Source organism: Phacochoerus africanus, chromosome 6 (genome assembly GCF_016906955.1).
Source record: "Phacochoerus africanus isolate WHEZ1 chromosome 6, ROS_Pafr_v1, whole genome shotgun sequence".
NCBI classification, from domain to species: domain Eukaryota; kingdom Metazoa; phylum Chordata; class Mammalia; order Artiodactyla; family Suidae; genus Phacochoerus; species Phacochoerus africanus.
In genome coordinates this window covers 83,309,565-83,331,325 of record NC_062549.1, presented here as the reverse complement: position 1 = coordinate 83,331,325, position 21,761 = coordinate 83,309,565, and the positions used below count along the sequence as shown (strand labels likewise).

General features: G+C 37.7%; 1 protein-coding gene across 1 annotated transcript; it reads right to left on the bottom strand.

The window, feature by feature from the left end:
- Window positions 1-300: 300 nt before the first annotated feature.
- Window positions 301-21,275, bottom strand: MPC2 (mitochondrial pyruvate carrier 2). The gene is made up of 5 exons (XM_047783997.1): window positions 20,857-21,275; window positions 7,621-7,661; window positions 3,509-3,593; window positions 3,053-3,164; window positions 301-509 (listed from the first exon to the last, which is right to left on the bottom strand). The coding sequence occupies exons 1-5, from the start codon at window positions 20,963-20,965 to the stop codon at window positions 473-475; spliced, it is 384 nt and encodes a 127-aa protein (XP_047639953.1). The 5' UTR covers window positions 20,966-21,275; the 3' UTR covers window positions 301-472.
- Window positions 21,276-21,761: the final 486 nt, after the last annotated feature.

Below are 21,761 nucleotides of genomic sequence, written 5' to 3'. Positions count from 1 at the left end.
TTTTAAAATGGTTTGAGGTAATGTTGCTAGTCATTTCATGACCCATTTCTCAATCTCTTTAGCTCTGTTTCCGTTCACTTTTAGTTACTTCATCATCTTTCACTGTATAACAGTTGTACAACCTTTCAGCTATCTTTGACTCACTGGAATGTGAATGCTCTTATATATACAACTTTGATTGACTAGAACAGAGGCCAGTGATATGTATGAGCAAGTATGATTTATTATGGACAAATAGTAGAAAAAAGTGTTACTAATATCCATAGATAAATTCTTTAAGTCATATGTAAAGAGACAATATTATTAAAAGTTTGCTTTATTTTTCTGTTGAATCAGGTACTATCTCCCAGTTACAGTTAGATTTTTAAAAATGCCTTCCAAACATTAGCACAGTTACAATAACTGAATAATAAATCAAACTAGGTCCCAGTGGTTATGTCCACATCTAGATGGTTAGGGTGATCAGGAACTCTTATTTGTTTGCTTTAGCTTTTAGTTCTTGGTTATATCTATAAAGAAAACAGAAAGAAAAATAATCATGCATCATAATAGATACATTATAATAAAAAAGGAATGGGAAGCATATTCCATTTCCTCTTTCTCATTAGTCAAAAGGCTATACAATCTTCCCAGGGGCTTGTAGGTAGAAACAGGTAAACAGCAAAGTAACCCAAGGGCTTTATTTGCATTTGGCTTCTACATATCAAAAAATCTTGCCAACTTAACTGACATACAGTTCTCTATACAAAGATATTACTTTAATGTAAGATTATTTTCCTTCTTGAATGATAGAAGAGTATAACAAATGTGAACCTATGTATAAAATTTGCCAAAACATAGTCATCTAAAACTTTTAATTTGGAGTTCCCATCGTGGCGCAGTGGTTAACGAATCCGACAAGGAACCATGAGGTTGCGGGTTCGATCTCTGCCCTTGCTCAGTGGGTTAACGATCCAGCGTTGCCGTGAGCTGTGGTGTAGGTCGCAGACGCTGCTCGGATCCTGCGTTGCTCTGGCTCTGGAGTAGGCCGGTGGCTACAGCTCCGATTCGACCCCTAGCCTGTGAACCTCCATATGCCGCAGGAGCAGCCCAAGAAATGGCAAAAAAAACAAACAAAAAAAACAAAAAATAAAATAAAACTTTTAATTTTATACTCACAAAGCATTTTTCCTGGGGATAAAATCAATTGGGAATGGACCTGTCTAACCAATAAAAATAAAATATAATTCTGTGATGCAGGCAGGCTACTACTGAGTTAACAGGTTGTAACACTTAAGTTTTCTGAAGCTAAGGACGAGTTCTTAAATTCTCATTAATTCAAAGAAGAATTAACCACAAAGCCCCAGAGTCTTTCCATTTTACAGTACCCTGGGCTCCACTTACTGTTCTCAGCTTAAAGTGGAGTGGGAAAACTGAATAAGCACAAGAAGGAACTTATTCCATGAAGCCTATCACACCTTCTAAATTTCTCAGAAAGATTTGATTTCAAATATTCAACAGTGTTTTCCTAAGTGCTCCGAGTTCAGCACTTGTATTTTTAACTAGATCTCCCACCAACCTTCTATTGAAACCAAAAGATCAAAAATCCTTTTGTCAAACTGTGTCTGAATTTCTTTCTTTTCTTTTTTTTAAATAGGGCTGCACATGAGGCATATGGAGGTTCCTAGGCAAATTGGAGCTGTAGCTGCTGGCCTACACCACAGCCACAGCAACGCCAGATCCAAGCCATGTCTATGACCTACACCACAGCTCACGGCAGTGCTGGATCCTCAACCCGCTGAGCAAGGCCAGGGATTGAACCTGTGTTCTCTGGATGCTAGTCAGATTTGTTTCCACTGTGCCATGACAGGAATTCCTGAATTTCTGATATTAGAAATAATAGTTCTAATTGTGGCACTTAAGTGTTTTCATAATTCTACTCTATCATGAGTTAATGTAAGGTTAAACTGAGATGGTGTATGAGAAAAGTACTCTGTGAAAAAAAAAAATCACTGTACAAACTGAAGTTTAAATTGATGTAGGCAAGCCCTAAAAATGGCTGTCAGGCATTCTGTAGAATGAGTGAGTTATTTATTAAACTATCTTTATATGCTAGATTATTATGAAGAGATTACATTAAGCTACTAGAAAAGCTGGGGATGGTGCAGATGAATGAAATTAAAATATACTATATTCTGTAGCACTGAATGCCTTCTGAAAGGAAGGTCAATTATATACCTCAATGTTTCCTATTTCTTTACTGAGATAACTAAATTTTTCTAGTCAAATAAAGTTGTTATTGTTTTATAATTTAGGAAGTTTCCATGATTCAGATAAAGCCTGAGCTTCATCTAAGATAAACTCACTGCAGTGTTAACCAGTCACTGACAAATAATTAATTACTGAATAAAGTTTTAAAAATTTCTAATGCTCATAGAATACTTACTTTCCAGTCAAACAAGCAGCCTCACTCTAAACATCATTTCCAATATTATGTAACTATACATTTAAGTCTCACTTTATTATATATAATTAAAGTAATAAAAAGTTCATGCAGAAAATTACCTAATATATCATAAATTATATATGTTGTCTTATCCTAATAAAAGATTCTATGAAAGGGCTAAACATCTATATAATACACAGATTTAAAACCATATTGCTTATTAACACTTTTAACTCAACCCCCTGACTTTCTAGAAATATTAATTGTCTGCTTCAGGCACAGTCTGTCTTAGTGTTATGTGTGAATTTTTTTTTTTTTTCTTTTTAGGTCCACATCTGCAACATATGGAAATTTCCAGGTTAAGCACTGAATCAGAGCCACAGCAACAGGATCCAAGCTGAGCCTGCGACCTACAACACAGCTCGGGGCAACGCTGGATCCTGAGTGAGGCCAGGGATTGAACCTGCATTTTCATGGATACTAGTCAGGTTTGTTAACCACTGAGCCATGAAGGAAACTCCTGTGTGTGAATCTTAAAAAAAAAGAAAAAGAAAAAGAAAAACATATTGCTAGCTGGGTGGCTTCTGAGGCAGATTTTTTTTTTTTTTACGTCTATGGTAAGCTTACCTCCAAATACGGAAGAGCTGAGAGGCTCCTGCTGTCCCAACAAAGAAGTTAACAGCAAAGAGACTCCAGTTTTTTGGAATAATTACAAGTGAGTATCTTGACCAAATAAATCCTGTTGAAATAAAATATCTTTTTAAAAAAAGCATAGGTACTGCTGAAATCTTATATGAACATTTAATATTAGACAACAACACAAAATAAGACAGACATTTTATACTGAATCCTTAATAAAAGTGCTATAATTCAGCATTACACAAAATACTCAGTTCTTACGTCAAAGGGAAATCTTTATGACCCTCCTCTGCCTTCTTCAGCTCTAGTCTAGTAACTTCCTAGAGATAACATTGTTAATTTCTTTGTGTGTGTGTATATGTATTTCAAACACTAAACAGTTAAGTAAATTGCTGTAAAACACAACTATTGAATACCCTGTAAGGAAATACTCATTTAATTTACCTGTAGCCATCAAAACAGCAGACTGAGCTGTGCTGAGTTTTTCTGCAGGTCTGGCCATGTCAGCCAAGCCAGCACACACCAATCCCTGGAAATACACATTAACATACAGAAAGAAAAAAAAAGCATGAGTATGGAATACTAGGTTCTCCAACTTTTTTCTTTTTTTTAATGGCTGTACCTGTGGCATTTGGAAGTACCCAGGCTAGGGGTCAAATCAGAGCTGCAGCAGCTGGGCTCTGCCACAGCCACAGCAACTTGGGATCCAAGCTGCATCTGCGACTGACACCACTGCTTCAGACAATGCTGGATCCTTAACCCACTGAGTGAGGGCAGGGATCAAACCCACATCCTCACAGAGACTAGTTGGGTTCTTAACCCGATGAGCCACAGTGAGAACTCCCTCAACTTTATTTTTTGTCTGGGTTTTTTTTCAGAGCCACACCCACAGCAATTTGGGTTCTGAGCCTCGTCTGTGAGCTACACTACAGCTCATGGCAACGCTGGATCCTTAACCCACTAAGCGAGGTCAAGGATTGAACCTGCATCCTCAAAGATACTAGTCAGGCTCATTACTGTTGAGGCACATGGGAACTCCTATCATACAAAATCTTATTAATCTAATCTCTGCCATTTACTAGCTCTGTGACTTTGGTTAAGCTACATAACACTTTGTCTTAAATTCCTCATGTATAAAATAAGAATATTAATAGCTACCCAGTGACGTGATTAAATGTGTTTTAGTATAGTGACTGGGAAATATTATTATTAACAACAACAAATGGTAGCTTATATCTTTAGAGAAGCAGAGATAAAGGGATATTGGTCTCTGTACCCTTTCCTGCCATTACTAGCCTCAGGGACAGAAAGTCTATGTTTCTTTTCTTCTCTATTATGAACTTTATTCAGAAAATAGGACTGTGGAGTCAGAATGCTTGAAGTATACCACAGGATTATGTAAAATACTCCCTAAAATAGGAAGAAAGCACCTATTATAGAAAGATTCACGGTGAATATTTTAAAGAGGGTCATGTATGTCTTTAAGAAACTCAGCTTAAAATTCTTTTTATTAGAGTTGATTTACAATGTTCTGATAATTTCTGCTGTACAGCAAAGTGACGCAGTTATACATATACACAATTCTTTTTCTCACATTATCTTCCATCATGTTCCATCACAAGTGACTAGATATAGTTCCCTGTGCTATACAGTAGGACCTCATTGCTTATCTAAGAGCCTCAGCTTTGAAGTCAAATTAGATCTGAAGGTTCAAATCCTGACTGTCACAACAGTTCTAGTTCTTTGAGCGTCAGTATCCTTTACGTCTCCCTTTTTTTTTTTCTGGTAAAGATTAACTATGAGATAATGTTTTAACTCAATACAGACTGTTTGACATCTAGTAGATTCAAGTTAGTTCACTCTGTTTCCATTGGTTAAAAAATGGTTTTCAAATGTGTGTGATTCTTTCTGGCATCTGGTTATCTCCACTGGGTGGAGTAAATACTCATCAGATAGTATAAAACATTTTTTCCTTCCTTCCTTCCAATATTTTCTCCTTTAGGAAAAAAAAAAAGTCATATGACACTTGTAGAGGAATGTTATAAAAATGAAACACCACTATGGAACATTCCAATTCCAAAATGCTTAGAGATAGCAAAGCCCTCAAGATTTTAAACTGTGAATTAGTGTATATAAGTACTTCCAGCTGGAAAAACAAGTAGATAGATATTAAAAATCTGCACAGATAATCTTGAAATAGTCTGACTTATCCCTAAGGAGAGGAGAAAATAGAAAAATTAGCTACACCAAATGGAATATTGTTCCAGAGTTAAACATGACCCAGTCTGTGTAAAAAGACTATGAACAAAAAGAAAAGCTGTTAACTGACCTTCACATAAAAGCTTCCCCAGGCAGCCAATGAGCTCCGTTCCTTCTGTAAACAAACTAACAGATGCCCAGGGCTGAATACCCAAGGCTAGCAGGCTATTTATTCCGTACTGCACTCATGCATTTTTGCTCTCACTAGTTTTTGTCAGGTCACTGTGTTTGTCCTCAAACATGTTTATACCAGTTTTACTTGTTACTGAGATCTACCTAATTTAATGAACTATCATGTAAACAGGTAAAATACAAAATGAGGGTTGTTATTTCTATGAAAACTAAAGTTTTGGAAAGACTGAATAAAGGCAAGTTTTTAAAATTTGCTGTCAAATTTGGGGTGAACAAGACATAACTATTATGAAGGGTCTATGAACTTGCTCCGCTTTAATGAAAACTAAACTGAAATTATGTAAGATGTACTATAGTATAATTCATCCAAGATAGAAGATGTAGAACTCAAAATCTGTGTATCTATACATAAAATCTTTGGCCCTATAGTAAATGATTGACAAATGAATATTATTTATATCCTTTAAGTTAAAATATTTAAGGGTATGTAGTATCGATTTTTAGGATTATTTACTTGGACCTTTAATGATGAATTATTTGGTTTTAACTAAAGTGGCTAAGAAGGATTTGACCACAGTCAAATGTCTAAAGAAGTATAGTCTAATAAAGTTTAATGTAGAACTTGTGTGGCTTGTAGCAGCAACTGTCATGTATCATATATAGGCTACTATAGATTAATTACTATCAAATGCTCTGGGAAAGGAAAGCATAAGGTAAATATCAACAAGTCTCCCCACCAGAGAGCAAGACACAGAAGTTTCCATTGCTGTGCTGTCATCAGGATATTATGTATGATGTCAACATGAACTTAAAATAGATGTTTTTTAAAGGAGACAGTCAAGAAAGCACTTATGGGTATATAATACTGTCAGTGTTTTAAAATGCTGATAGACCAGATCAAAGAAAACACCAAAGCTATTGGTAAAATCAGTGCTTCTAAATAGTAGTCTCCTGACCCCCAAATATATTGTAAATACATTAAATCATTCTTACTTTTAAAATAATGGTCCTAAAAACAATATTTCTGCAATTAATTCCACTTTATAGATATATAATTTTAAGTGTGGTAGGGAGAGAAGAAGAAAATAGGAATATACCTTTAAGAATACTTTTTTTCCCCCCTTAAAATAGCACACTATTTTTAAATGCTGAGAGTGTGAGCACAATCATTAAAGATGATATATTGATTTTAAACTGCTGGCACCTTTTCTCAACATATAAATCTAAAAAGAGAACTGCTCTCTAGTTCTCTCTAAAATACAGCTCCCATCCACTAATTTAATCTTGTCATTTTATAGATGAGACAAAAGGGCAGAGATTGAATTTGCCTAACTAAGGCCATAAAATTGAGGGACAGCTAATTCCAGCTCTAACATTTTAAACTACTTAGTTTTACAACTGAGTTTCTGAATTGCTCTAACAATTTAAAACAGTACATTTAAGAGAATTAAAATAGCCTCCAACCCAACAACAACAGAAAACTTTATGAAAAAACATGACAAAGAGTTTAAATAGATATTTTCCAAAGAAAATGTAAAAATGGTCAATAAACACATGAAAAGATGCTCAGCATAACTAATCATATCAGGTACTGTGGGTTAACAATGAGGGAAATGCACATCAAAACCATAATGAGACACCATTTCACACCCATTAGGATGGCTATTATAAATAACAACAACAACAAAAGTAACTGTTGGGTGGGAAGCAGAGAGAATGGAAACCTTGTGAATTGCTGATGGGAATGTAAAATAGCGCAGCCACAGTGGAATACAGTACAGTTCATCAAAAGATTAAATATAGAATCACCACATATTCCAACAATTCCACTGATAGTTCAGTAAGCTCCCCAAAGGCTTTTTTTATTTTTTCTTTTACAGCTGCACCTGTGGCATATCGAAGTTCCTAGGCCAGGGATCGAATCCCAGCCTCACCTGTGACCTACGCTACAGTTGTGGATTCTTAACCCGCTGAGTCAAACTGGGAACCCCGTCCATAGTGTGCTTTATGTGTACAAATGGTACATCTGAGAGTATTTGTATGAAATTATTTCAAGGCATTCCATAAACATTTAGAAGTACATTCTTCAGAAACGTTACTTCAAATTAATAAGCTCCTTTAAAGAATATTTTTTTCAGTACCTTCTGCAAAAACTCAAGACTTACCCATTTCATAATTGGAGCCCAGAAAAATACTGTTCTGGGACCTGAAAAGTAAAAAAAAAAAAGGAAGAAGGAAAAATTTTTATCAATAAACCCAACTATTTTCTACGTCTTTTTTTTTTTTTCTTTTTAGGGCCACACCCACAGCACAAGGAGGTTCCCAGACTAGGGGTATAATTGGAGCTACAGCTGCCGGCCTACGCCAGAGCCACAGCAAAGCCAGATCCGGGCCTTGGCTGTGAACTACACCACAGCTCACGGCAATGCCAGATCCTTAACCCACTGAGTGAGGCCAGGGATCAAACCTGCAACCTCATGGTTCCTGCGCCATGATGGGAGACACATTTTCTATGTGTCTTTTAATATCACTACATTTAAAAAACTTAAAGGTTTATCAATCTATTTCTAATAATTTTTACTATACTTTATGAATACTTTGTATTTAAGTTATTTTGATCTGTCAATTATTTCTATTTTTATGAATTATTAAAATTAGCTAAAGTGTAATGGAAATGGTTTTGGAAACCATTCTCAGTGCTTTGCCTTGAACTTGCAACTTAATATTATTTTACTTATGGATAGTCTTCAAGTTGGGGAAATGACAAATTTTGCAATTTTTGGGATACAAGCCTCAGTAGATATTTATATATTCATTAATTTTTATAAATGACACTTTACTATATCTATTCTAGTCGAAGTTCTAGTAAAAATTCTATATATTCTAGCAAAAAAAAAAAAAACACCCAATTTTAAAGGTCACATGAGAAAGAGGAAAGACTAGATTCATAAGCTCCTTATAGCAGGGTACTTGTTTTAGTTATCCTGGTATCATCTGCCTTATACAAAATGTTCAATATATGTTGATAATACTGAAAACAATTCTGGTTTCTTAGATAACCTAAGATTTGAGAAGCATGATGTTTCGGAGATGGAAGGAAACTCAGAGATCACATCTAAATCCTTCATTTTACTGATAAAGCTCAGAGAAGTTCCATGATCTACTCAAGTCATGTAGCCAGCCAGTAAGCCCAGAATTATGACTGGAACTTCAGTCTTCTAACTTTGCCTTTTTTTGTTGTTGTTGTTGTTGGCCACACCCATGCAACGCCAGCAACCCAAGCCACTGCAGTGACAATGCCAGATCCTTAACCTGCTGTGCCACTCTTAACTCTTAAACTAGTGCTCTTAAATCACATAACATTAATTCTGCCCAATTTTAACTCTTCCAAATCATATGTCTCTCTTAACTTTCCAGGGGATAAGTGATAGGAAAGAAATAGGCTTTGCTATGGCAAGTTAAAAGCTAAATCCAATACATATCAGAGCACTTAATAGGGTATGTACGCTTTCAATACACTGGTTCAACAAAACACATTTATTTCTTAACATAAAAATAGATCAACTTCAAGTAAGACAATAGTGATTTTTAAGCAAATTTAGACTTAAAAAAATCTAATTATATTCATGACTATTATTTCTGCCTTAACATTCCACTTTACTTTGTAAGAATAAACAATTTGTTTTTATGGATAACAAAAATCACATCTAAAATGGCATAATCACCCAAATGTAACACATTTATTTCTCATCTACTCCCAATAATATTTCTCAATAGCATCATCAGGTAAAGATATATTTATTTATTTTCCCCCCACTAGGTGAGCAATCACTGTCATTAATAATAAAGGAATATTTCGGTTCACATGCTCAGAAACAACATTTAAAATACCTAAACCTATTATTTAGAAACAAAAGATAGTGAAATTGAAAAAGCACCTAAGTTAAGATCCAGTTGTAGTGCTGGGTTTAATTTGTTGCAGAGAAGACCATTCATTCATTCAATCATAACAATTACTGCATGGTTGGGTTTTTTGTTTTTGTTTCTTTTTTTGCTTTTAGGGCTGCACCTGAGGCATATGGAAGTGCCCAGGCTAGGGGTTGAATCAGAGCTGCAGCTGCTGGCCTATCCCACAGCCACAGCTATGTAGGATCTGAGCAGCCTTTGTGACCTACATCACAGCTCGAGGCAATGGATCCTTAACCCACTGAGCAAGGCCAGGGATCAAACCAGCATCCTCATGGATACTAGCCGGGTCTGTAACCTGCAAAGCCACAAAGGGAACACCATTCACTGCATGCTTTATCGTGTACTAGAGATACATTGGAGATACACTGGTAAATAAAATATAGTGTTGGCTTTTTTTTTTTTTTTTTTTGGCCATGCCCACAGAATGTGCAAATTCCTGGATTAAGGACTGACTGAACCTATGCCACAGCAGTGATAATGTCAAGTCTACTAAGCCATCAGGCTTTTAATGACCTAAGCACAGGTAGGTTGTTTAAATAAAATCATATCTGGAAGCTGTATAAAAACATTTTATGGAAACTTAATTCTAAAGTGTTTTTCATCAAAGCCACTTTAGTTTCTCACTTAGGTAATCCACCACCCCAGAGTGAAAAGGAACCCAGTGATAATACTCCTTTTTGGGGTGCCTTCTGGCTGAATTATTATCAAGCGTAGTTCATTAATTTTAACAATGAGAGAAATTTGAAAAATGTAAAAACAGCATCTGCTGCCTGTATAACTTTTGCTTACTAATTAGTTCTAGAAAAGTATCAAATAGTATAAACCATTGCTCGCTTTTAGCATTTTTGTTTTTGGCCGCATCCATGGCATGTGGAAGTTCCCAGGCCAGGGATCAAACCTATGACATGGTGACCTGAGCTTCTGCAGTGACAACGTTGGGTCTTTAACCCACCAGGAAACTCCAGCATTATTAAGTGATGGCAGTGTTACACATTTTGGACTATCATTCAACACAGTTCTTGGTATTTTTTTTTACTCCTCTCAAACTAATTTGCATTGTTCTTACGGCTAAACTCATTAAAAATTCAATGTGATTTTAATATAATGGGATTTAAAAATCCATCAGATATGGAGTTCCCATCTTGGCTCAGTGGTTAACGAATCTGACTGGGAACCATGAGGTTGAGGGTTCAATCCCTGACCTCACTCAGTGGGTTAAGGATCCGGCCTTGCCGTGAGCTGTGATGTAGGTTGCAGATGCGGCTCGGATCCCGCGTTGCTGTGGCTCTGGTAAAGGCCAGCAGTTACAGCTCCTATCAGACCCCTAGCCTTGGGAACTTCCATATGTCACGGGTGTGGCCCTAAAAAAAAAAAAAAAACTATCAGATACATTGCTACTAATATTCATTAATATTGTACTAATATTTTACTGTAGTTAATTGTATATCCACTTGCGCATCAAAATTATGACTTGAGGCTAGTGTCTAAATAGTATTCATATTTATATCCCTACCACCTAACAGATGTTGAATAAAAAGAATAGTCACAGCCTCCTCACCTGCCCACTTGCATCTCTCACAAGCATCTTAATAAATCTATTTCTTGCCTAAAAAAAAAAGTATATATAAATGTTGACTCACTGTGTTGTATACCTGAAACTAATATAGTATTGCATGCCAACTTAAAAAAAAGAAGAAAAAGAAAAAAAAAATAAAAAAAGAGCTAGCATAGCTGGAAGCAGTTTATTAACTGGAGCTTAGACTAATATATATATAATTAGTATGTGTCTATATAATATGCATATATCTAGGTGTATATAGACATAAGACATATGCAAATAACTAAAAAATTCTTTAAAATTATGTTTCTTTTTTTTTTTATGGCTACACCCATTTTATGGCATATGGAAGTTTCTAGGCCAGGGGCTAAATCTGAGCCACGGCTGTGGCAACGTCAGATCCTTTAACCCACTGTGCCAGGATAGTGATTGAAGCTGTGCCTCCACAGAGACCCAAGCTACTGTCCCACAGTGGGAACTCCAAAATCCTAAAGTGTTTTTATCAGCCTGATTCCTACATACTGATAAGTTTGGCTTATTATACTTATGAGTTAAGTAAGCTTACTGATTCCCTAGAATATTTAAACCTAATCCTAAAGTACTTCTGCAGTCTAAGTCTTATTTTCTCAATCTTCAAAGGAGCAGAATACCATTTTTAAACTAGAAATTCTTCAAACACTAGAATATCATGGCATAGACCCTGTCTTTCTTTATGGGCCAAAACAATTGTTCATCTTCTCACATACATGTGAAAGCTAGTCATTTTCATGTTTTACTATGTACCTTTAAGTATTCTATATTTTACGTTGCAGAGGAAATCTGGAGACAGTGCTGAAATGGTTGTTGGGAGAATTAAACCATTGAGGAGTGCTAAATTTTGTTGTTTTTACCTACCTATATTCAATTTCTGAGTTACTATACTTGAACTTTTACACAGTCCCCTAAACTTTGTACTGTTGTGATTATAGCTACCATTACATCTCTAGAACTCTAGCCACATGATCCCTTCCTCCCAATATTTGAACAAGATAATGGAAATCTCTGGTTAAGATTAGGTTGGAATTTCAAAAAAATGTTAAATAAGAAACTGAAAGAACAGAAAACACAAAAGCAGTGAGTTTCAGAGTATAAATTTTGAATCCTAATTTAATTAAATTTTAGCCCAGGTCACTGGTTCTCAAACCAGGAGTGATTTTTACCCTCCAGGGGACATTTGGTAGTGTTGGGGACATTTTTAGTGTCATAACTATAGTGATGGTGCTGCTGCTACTGACACCTACTAGGTGGAGGCCAGACATGCTGCTAAACACCCTGTAATGCATAGCACAGCCCCCCAGATGTATAGTGCAAGGTTAAGAAATCCTGGCCTAGTTGGACTAACAAGCTAGGCAAACATGCAACTAGTTTCATGCCATTTTACAGCTCTAAACCTTAGTTTACACTGTCCCTTTCCAATATTCTGCCTTGTCTTTGGCAAACTCTTAATATCCTTCAAAAACTCATTGTAGGTTTCATCTCCTAAAGGAAGCCTTCTTTAACATCTCCAAGTTATATTAAATGCTCCTTCTCTGAACTCCCAAGGTAGCCTATTCTTTTATTGTTTTCTGCTCTTAACAATTAAACTGATCTTTCACTAGACAAGGTCTTGAAGTCAGCCTGTTTTTAAGTTTTCCTTGACAAATAATATATTTGAACAGAAATGAATTGTATTAACCTTATCCAGGAGAGATGGCAATAAAAGATACTTGAACTTTACATCTGACGCAGATTTGCTTCCACACTACTTCATCCTGAAGGTAGAATTCCTATTTACTCATCCCTAGGGACATCATGTTCCCTTTACATCAGGGCTTTTACCGACTTTTATCCATTAGTTACTCTGCTCTCAGACCATGATACTCCTCCGTTTAGCTCCTGAAAATTCTTCCCATGAATCTGATGCCATAATGCACTGATCTTATAAGTCAGTCTTTTCAAACTTTTATTCAGCTTGAGCTTCTGAGATTCCTGTCATCACACCTGGTTTATTTTTCTTTGTCACATACAAAATCTTAGGGTCATAGGAAGTACCAATTACTAAGTTTATCTTTCATTCCTGCATGAATCTTGGCTTCATTACTCAAGGTTAAGCCAATACATTGATTTAGTCCCTGGCTTTGAATTTCTCAACAGACTTCTTTCTTCCTGTTTTAAACATGACACTTCCTCTCTGCCACCCCAAAAACTGTTTTGTGAGCAATGCCTCTAAGGTTCTGGTTTCTTTACACGCTGAAATAGTTGACCATTCAGGGTTAATGAACAGTCAAGCTTTTCAATAAGTTTGCTTGGTAACTAATTTACTCAACTGCCCTGAGCTAGGTGATAGTTTTAAAATATTAACAGCCCTTCTCCCATACAACTGGTCACATAAAAACTTCAAACATGAAATTATGGTTGCTAGAATGTGGGCCAAGGGAAGTATAAATATTTTAGTTAGTGAATAATTTAAACTACTAACCAAACCCTAAACTAGTTTAACAAATGCTAAGCACTGAATTTAAAAATATTAGTAGCAAATACATATTAATAAGACATTCTAAATTTCTAATTTTTCTGAGATATCAGAGGGTCCTGACAACTGACAGAAATCAGAGTTGGATATCTATAAACGCAAACAGGCAGTTTTTTTTCATTGTTAAAAAAACGATAGGGGGTAGTTCCCTTAGTGGCTCAGTGGTTAATGAATCTGACTAGGAACCATGAGGTTGCAGTTTCCATCCCTGGCCTCGCTCAGTGGGTTCAGGATCCGGCGTTCTGTGAGCTGTGGTGTAGGTCGCAGATTCGGCTCGGATCTGGCGTTGCTGTGGCTGTGGCACAGGTCGGCAGCAACAGCTCTGATTCGACCCCTAGCCTGGGAACCTCGATATGCCAGGGGTGTGGCCCTAAAAAAGGACAAAAGACAAAAAACAAACAACCAAAAAAAAAAAAAAACCAAAACAGAACAAACAAAAAAACTGATAGAGATTCCTGCTGTGGCTCAGTGGGTTCCAAACCCAACTAGCATCCATGAGGATACTGGCCTTGCGCAGTAGGTTAAGGATCTCGCGTTGCTGTGTGTGGCTGTGGCCTAGGCTGGCAGCTATAGCTCTGATTCGACCCCTAGCCTGGGAACTCCCATATGCCACCGGTGCTGCCCTAAAAAAGCAATTAAAGCAAAACAAACAAAAAAGCCTTTATGAACTATTCTATAAAACAAATGTATGGTTAGAAAGGGGAGCAGGGGAGGGAAAAATTAAGAGTATGGGATCTAAAAGATACAAACTACTATACATAATGTAGATAAGCAACAAGGAGTTACTGTAAAACTATGAACTTTTCAGGCATAACAAAAAACACAAAGAGGAGCTCCCTTTGTGGCTCAGCAGAAACAAATCCCTAGGGAAAGACCAACTTCTTGAAACAGAGTAAGTTACTTTTATTTTTTTCATTTTATGCTTTAAAAATTTTTTTAGGGTCACACCTGGGGCATATGGAAGTTCCTAGGCTAGGGGTTGAATCAGAGCTGCAGCTGCCGGCCTACACCACAGTCATAGCAATACCAGATCCAAGCTGAGTCTGGGACCTATATCATGGCTTATAGCAACATGGGATGCTGAACCCACTGATCGAGGTCGGGGATCGAACCTGCATCCTCATGGATACTAGTCGGGTTCATTACCTGCTGAGATACAACTGGAACTCCAGAATAAGTTACTTTTATATACATGCAAACATACACACACACACAAATATTGAATTATTTTTTTAATAGTTATTTCCCCAATACATTTTTTTTTCTACTGTACAGCATGGTGACCCAGTTACACATACATGTACACATTCTATTTTCTCACATTCTCATGCTCCATCATAAGTGACTAGACATAGTTCCCAGTGCTACATAGCAGGATCTCATTGCTAATCCATTGCAAAGGCAATAGTTTCTATTAACCCCAAGCTCCCCAACCACCCCACTCCCTCCCCCTCCCCCTTAGCAACCACAAGTCTATTCTCCAAGTCCATGATTTTCTTTTCTGTGGAATGGTTCATCTGTGCCTTATATTAGATTCCAGATATGAGTGATATCATATGGTATTTGTCTTTCTCTTTCTGACTTACTTCACTCAGTATGAGAGTCTCTAGTTCCATCCAGGTTGCTACAAATGGCATCATTTCATTCTTTTTTTATGGCTGAGTAGTATTCCATTGTGTATATATATCACATCTTCCTAATCCAATCATCTGCGTTTTTTTTTTTTTTTTTGTCTCTTGTCCTTTTTTAGGACCACAGTTGCAGCTGCTGGCCTACGCCAAAGACACAGCAATGCCAGATCCGAGCCGCGTCTGCAACCTACACCACAGCTCACGGCAACGCCGGATCCTCAACCCACTGAGCAAGGCCAGGGATCAAACCCACAACCTCATGGATCCTAGTCAGATTCGTTAACCACTGAGCCACGACAGGAACTCCCAATCATCTGTTGATGGACATTTGGCTTGTTTCCATGTCTTGGCTATTGTGAATAGAGCTGCAATGAACATATGTGTGCATGTGTCTTTTTTTAAGGAAAGTTTTGTCTAGATATATCCCCAAGAGAGGGATTGCTGGGTCATATGGTAGTTCTATGTATAGTTTTTTAAGGTTCCTCCATACTTTTCTCCAAAGTGGTTGTACCAGCTTACATTCCCACCAACAGTGCAGGAGGGTTCCCTTTTGTCTGCACCTCTCCAGCATTTGTTATTTGTGGATTTGTTAATGATGGCCATTATGACTAGCGTGAGGTGGTATCTCGTGGTAGTTTTGATTTGCGTTTCTCTAATAATCAGGGATGTTGAGCATTTTTTCATGTGCTCATTGGCTATCCGTACATATTCCTTGGAAAGAGCTCACTCGAATAGTACCCAGAACATCATGGGACTGTGATAATTTTTAAAATATTGTTTGGGGGAGTTCCCATCGTGGCTCAGTGGTTAATAAATCCAACTAGGAACCACAAGGTTGTGGGTTTGATCCCAGGCCTCATGCAGTGGGTAAGGATCTGGCATTGCTGTGGGCTGTGGTATAGGTTGGTGGCTACACCTCCAATTCGACCCCTAGCCTGGGAACTTCCATATGCCTCGAGTGCGGCCCTAGAAAAGACAAAAAGACAAAAAATAAGTAAATAAACAAAATAAAAATGAGATATTGTTTGAAAACAGGCTTTGGTGAAAATGCCAAAGAAAAATACAGGTGAAGAGACTAGCTTTGATACCTATTATGCATTTTAGGATTGATATATTTTAAATTTACTTTTTTTTTCTTTCTTTTTTTTCTTTTTAGGGCCGCACTCATAGCATATGGAGGTTCCCAGATTAGGGGTCTAATTGGAGCTACAGCTTCCCGCCTATGCCACAGCCAGAGCAACACAGGATCCAAGCCACATCTGCCACCTACACCACAGCTCACGGCAATGCCAGATCCTTAACCCACTGAGTGAGGCCAGGGATCAAATCTGCAACCTCATGGTTCCTAGTTAGATTCGTTTCTGCTGTGCCACAATGGGAACTCTAAATTTACATGTTTTTTTGATAACAAGGAATCAATAACTTCTAGATTTAGAAAGATCGTTGAAAGCATCTAGTTCACACAATCATCTTGTAAACCAGATAGAGGTCCAGAGAGGTAAAATTACATGTGTAAAATAATAGCACAGCAAGGATAAAAACTTAGATCCTTAAAATCAATTCTAATAATAATTATAGGCTTTTCCTCAATGAAATCTGAGTTTTTTTAAGTCTCTGAAACTAGGAAATAATAGAAATACCAAGTTGTAGATTATTACAGCTGGAAAGGACCTTAAAGAAAATCCAAACTCCTTTATTTTTATATATTAAAAAAAGAAAAGGCACTTAAAAATTAGGTAATGTTTCATTCTTGGGTAGTCCCAGATAAGGCAAAGACCAGAATATAGACCTCTTTAAGCCTAGTCCTCTTTCTATTAAGCCATACCACAGTTTAAACACTTTCGACACTCTCTTATAGCCAAAATTAATATTTTACTAAAACTTTAAAAAAACTGAAGTATAGTTGACTTATAACGTTAATTTCTGCTGTACAGCAAAGTGATTCAGTTATACATATTTATACATTCTCTTTTATATTTTTTTCCATTATGGTATACCTCAGAATACTGAATATACTTCCCTGTGCTATATACAGTAGGACCTTGTTGTGCCCAAATTAATATTATTACATGACTTGGAAATGACAAACTATGTACAACTTTTTTTTAGGGCTTGCTTTTACATTGCTAGTAATAGTTCATTTAGTGTGTTTTTATTTAAGAAATATTCTCTAGGTCTAAAGATAAAAAAGAAAAAATAATTCTCTTACCTAGGAAAAATGCGAATATTCCTATTATTAAGACCATAAAGTAACTTTTCCCATGAGTTTTCACAGAGAGAACATCATGCACTCTAGAGAATGATATTCTGAGCAACAGCAAACTAAGCACTGCAGCAAGTTTCTTTTAAAAGTTCTTCCTCTTAAGCTAAAATTTAATTCAATAGAAGCAAAGCTATAGTAAACAACAAAGCTAAAATTTAATTCAATAGAAGCAAAGCTATAGTAAACAACAATTTTACGGTTCAAGTACCTGTTTCCTGGGCCAACTTAATTGAAGGAGAGTTTTAATTCATTTTTATTATTTATTTGACTCTTACTTTATCCTCCCACCCAGTTTTGAGATATAATTGAAACATAACACAGTATTAATTTAAGGTATACAACATAATGATTTGATGATATACATATATATTGCAAAATTATTATTATGCTTAGTTAACATCTAACACCTCACTTTGTTACACTTTTTTTGTTGTCATGAGAACTTTTAATACCTACTCTCTTAGCAGCTTTCAAATACGTGATACAGCATTGTTAACCATAGTCACCATGTTGGTTGTACATTACATTCCCCCAAACTTATCTTATAACTGGGCATCAGTACCTCTGTGATCACCTTCTAGGATAATTTTTAGACTCTTTAGAGTTGTGGTCTCCTAACTTATTTTTGAACACATTGCCCCATCGTAAAAAAAATTTGAGCATACATTCCATATATATATAGTTTGTGTGTGTATAATCCATGAATTCAGTTGTGTACAGATTTTTCCTTGATTTATGATGGGATTACATCCTGACAAAGCCATTGAAGGTTGAAAATACCATAAGCTTAAAACTTATTTAATAACTTACTGAAATATCACACTTAAGCTAGCCTACCTTCAACATGCTCAGGACACTAGCATTAGCTAACAGTTGGTCAAAATCATCTAACACAAAGTCTACTTTATAATAAACTGTATCTCGTGAATATGCCATGTAATTTACTGAATACTGTACTGAAGTGAAAAATAATATGCGATATGGGTGTAGAATGGTTGTTACCCTCCTGATCACATGGTTGACTGGGAATTGTGGTTCCTTGCTGATGCCCAGCATCATGAGAGCATCATACCACATATTACTAGCCTGGGAAAATATCAAAATTCAAAATTCAAAGTACTGTTTCTACTAAATTCGTATTTCTTTTGAACCATCATAACGTTGAAAAAAAGTTGAACCATGGTAAGAAAGGGACTGTCGGAGTTCCCGTCGTGGTGCAGCGGAAAGGAATCCAACTAGGAACCATGAGGTTGCCGGTTTGATCCCTGGCCTCGCTCAGTGGGTTAAGGATTTGGTGTTGCCGTGAGCTGTGGTGTAGGTGAGCTGTGGTGTAGGTCACAGACGGAGCTTGGACCTGGCTTGCTGTGGCTCTGGAGTAGGCCGGCAGCTGTAGCTCCAATTAGACCCCTAGCCTGGGAACCTCCATATGCCACAGATGAGGCCCTAAAAAGACTGAAAAAAAAAAAAAAGAAATAAAATGATGATCCAGAAACATATTATGCAAAATAGTACATAAAAACCTTGAATATTCAGTCTGATAACTCATTTTTCCTCAGATTTTATTCAATATTAATCTCAAGTTATATTTTTCATGTTTCTTCATTTCTACATTGGTGTGCCTACAACTTTTTAATCAAATCATTTTGCACTGATACATATACTTACTCTGTATACTGGGAAAAGCTTAAGAGGGCACAAATACTAACATTTATTGAGTGTTGAAGTGCAAACACTGCTACATGTTTTACAGACAATACCATCACTTGATTTTCACAACAGTCCTTAAATGGTGATGATTATTATCTCCATTTTATAGATTAGAATTAAGGATTGGGGGATTTAAGGTCAGGGTCACAGAGCCAAGATTCAAACCCAGGTCAAGGTGGCTTCAAAGCCCATGCTCCTTCCACTACACTGAAAAAAGGTTTACAATAACTTTTATTTTGAAAGTTGAATGAAGTATTATAAACAATGATTTTAAGTGGTTAAAACCAAGGCCTTGGAAAAGATCACTACACTGTCTTTATCCTACAGCCCAAACACAAAGCTTAACAATGGTCAGGGTGGACTCCATAGAATTCTGTTGAGTCTAAAGCCCAGATTATTCCAGAAGCGTTGCTCAACTCTCCATCTGAAAATCTCTGCCACGAAACAGCACAATTCCAAAAAATTGAGTGTTAAAAAAAAAAAAAAAATCAAAAGATAAACTGAAATTCTTTATCAACAAAAACCTCTCCTTAAAAACCAATTTTATAAAGCATACAATACTGCAATAAATTACATTATACTAAAGTAAAATTCCAAGATACAATTCATTCCATTATCAAACTGGAAATCAGATTTAGTAACCATCTCAGACTTCCAAAAGCTGCTTCAGTCAGATATATGACTTAGACAGCTTTCCTAATGACACCAACTGCAGAGATAGATTTAGATAGTAGGAAAAATGGGCCGCTTTGGAGGTTGTACTCAGTCTTTCCATTTATAATACATTTTCTCCTTTGCTAAGTCTGAGGCTCAAAAGTGAATTCAGAATATATCTGGTTTTAGTTCCCAGCCAAGTAAGTATTATTACTAACCATTTTATAGACAATGTAACAGAATTCTGGACCTTAAATTGAGTTGGAGGAATTAGGAATCTTCCAGTTTCTTATAGAATTTTTTTTTCAACCACAAGAACATTGTTTTCCAATAGGTTAAAGAGGGGGCTAATATTTATGGAGAATTTATAAAGAAACAGACACATATGCTATCTTTAACTCTCACATCGATCAGATTTTACAGAAGTTAAGATAAAAGATTTCGCCCAAGGTCACACCTATAGTAAGCAAACTGAGCAGAATTAAATCCAGGTCCGTCCGCACAAAAAGGTCTAGGGAGAGCTGGTTTAGTAGTAATTTAATAAATAAGGTTAACTTTAAAAAAACTAGGCCTATGGGACAAGGAATGACACTGACTCAGAAACCCGGGTAACACATCTGCAGGCCTGTCAGCTGGAGTTTGAAGAAGTACGACCTTTACTCTAAATCCGCCGGTGCGGTACGACAGCTCTTCTCCGCGTGGGTCAATATACCACTACTCTTGGAGGAAAAGAGGAAATGAGGTTTCCTAATGGTTCAAGACCCTTTCCTGGCTGCAGAAACGGAGAAGGATGAAACCCAGAGGCCTGGTCCGGGTGTGAATGGTGCCTAAGGGATGAGGTGCAACCAAGGTCGCAAAGGGCGCTTGCTTGAAAACTAGGAGTTGGTGAGAGATGCTGGAAAAGAAAACGTGAAATGCAAGAAAGAAAGTACACGGTTTCACTTAAAGGGAAGGGGATGGGGCTGTGGGTGACGCCTCCAGCGGCAGAGTTGTCAGCGGGCCTCTAAACGTCTCTCTTAGAGGGACGGGGAGGGAAGGACTCGGTGAGAGCCACTCTGGGTTCATTACCTGCTGGGTGGTTGTACAACGGCCTCAATTTTTCAGGCAGTAGGAGCTCCACTTTATCGAGAACCCGGTGGTAGGTGGCTCGCAGGCCCCGGGCGCCGGCGGCTGACATTTCTGCGGACGAGTGATCGTGGGCAGCCGGGGTGAGGGGAGAGTAGCCGCGTGCTCGTCCCTGGCTGACAATGAAGGGCAGCTCGTCACTCTCCCCTGCCTCAACGCCTCTCACCCTCCTCTTCCTCCGGGTGCCCTTCCCGTAGCTCTGCCTGACCTCCTTCCAACTACCCGCGGGCCCGCAACCAGAGAAGATGGATGGGGCGGAGACACTGCGATGGCCCGCCCCCAGCCCGCCTACTGGCCTCCCACCGCCTAAGAGGAGGAGGAGTCATGGAAACAGGTGGCAAAAGGATTGCCTCACCGAGTCAACCTCGCGTCCTACCTGTAGTGCGCTTGCGCAACCAGAACTGTCCGCGGTGATTGGCCAGCCCCGAGGCGCGGGCGGGGTCCAGAGCAAACCTCCAATTTCTCCTTGCTGCTCTAGAGGCCATGTTGGAGAAGGGAAAGTGAAGCTGCACCGTTTCTGATCCCCTTTCACTTTGGTTAAGGAGGCCCCTAGTTAAAATGGGCTTTTCGGGCCTTCACGTGCCCCGACTAAAGATGACGCCGCACAATTCTCTTGCTTCCTTTGGAATGAGACTCGTGAGCGAAAAACTTCTGATTTCAACTCCTTCTCCCTCTATTCCTCATTTATCCAAAAAGCATAAAGGATTTGGCTAGAGTGGTCTGAACCCATTTTTCTAGGGTAAGGGCAGCCTTGGCGCACACCTGCCTCAGTCCCCAAGGTGGTCGTTATCTCGCGAGAAGGCTTGGAAGGGAGGGTGTAGAGAACGAGGAGAGGGAGGAGTCGAGGC

What these genes read in the sequence shown, in the direction of transcription:
- MPC2 (XM_047783997.1), bottom strand. Translation starts at nt 20,965, where the DNA reads ATGTCAGCCGCCGGCGCCCGGGGCCTGCGAGCCACCTACCACCGGGTT. An exon ending in TGCTGTTTTGATGGCTACAG is followed by an intron (nt 3,165 to 3,508) that starts GTAAATTAAATG and finishes TTATTTCAACAG; the next exon opens with GATTTATTTGGTCAAGATAC. An exon ending in CAGCTCTTCCGTATTTGGAG is followed by an intron (nt 510 to 3,052) that starts GTAAGCTTACCA and finishes TTTTCTTTATAG; the next exon opens with ATATAACCAAGAACTAAAAG.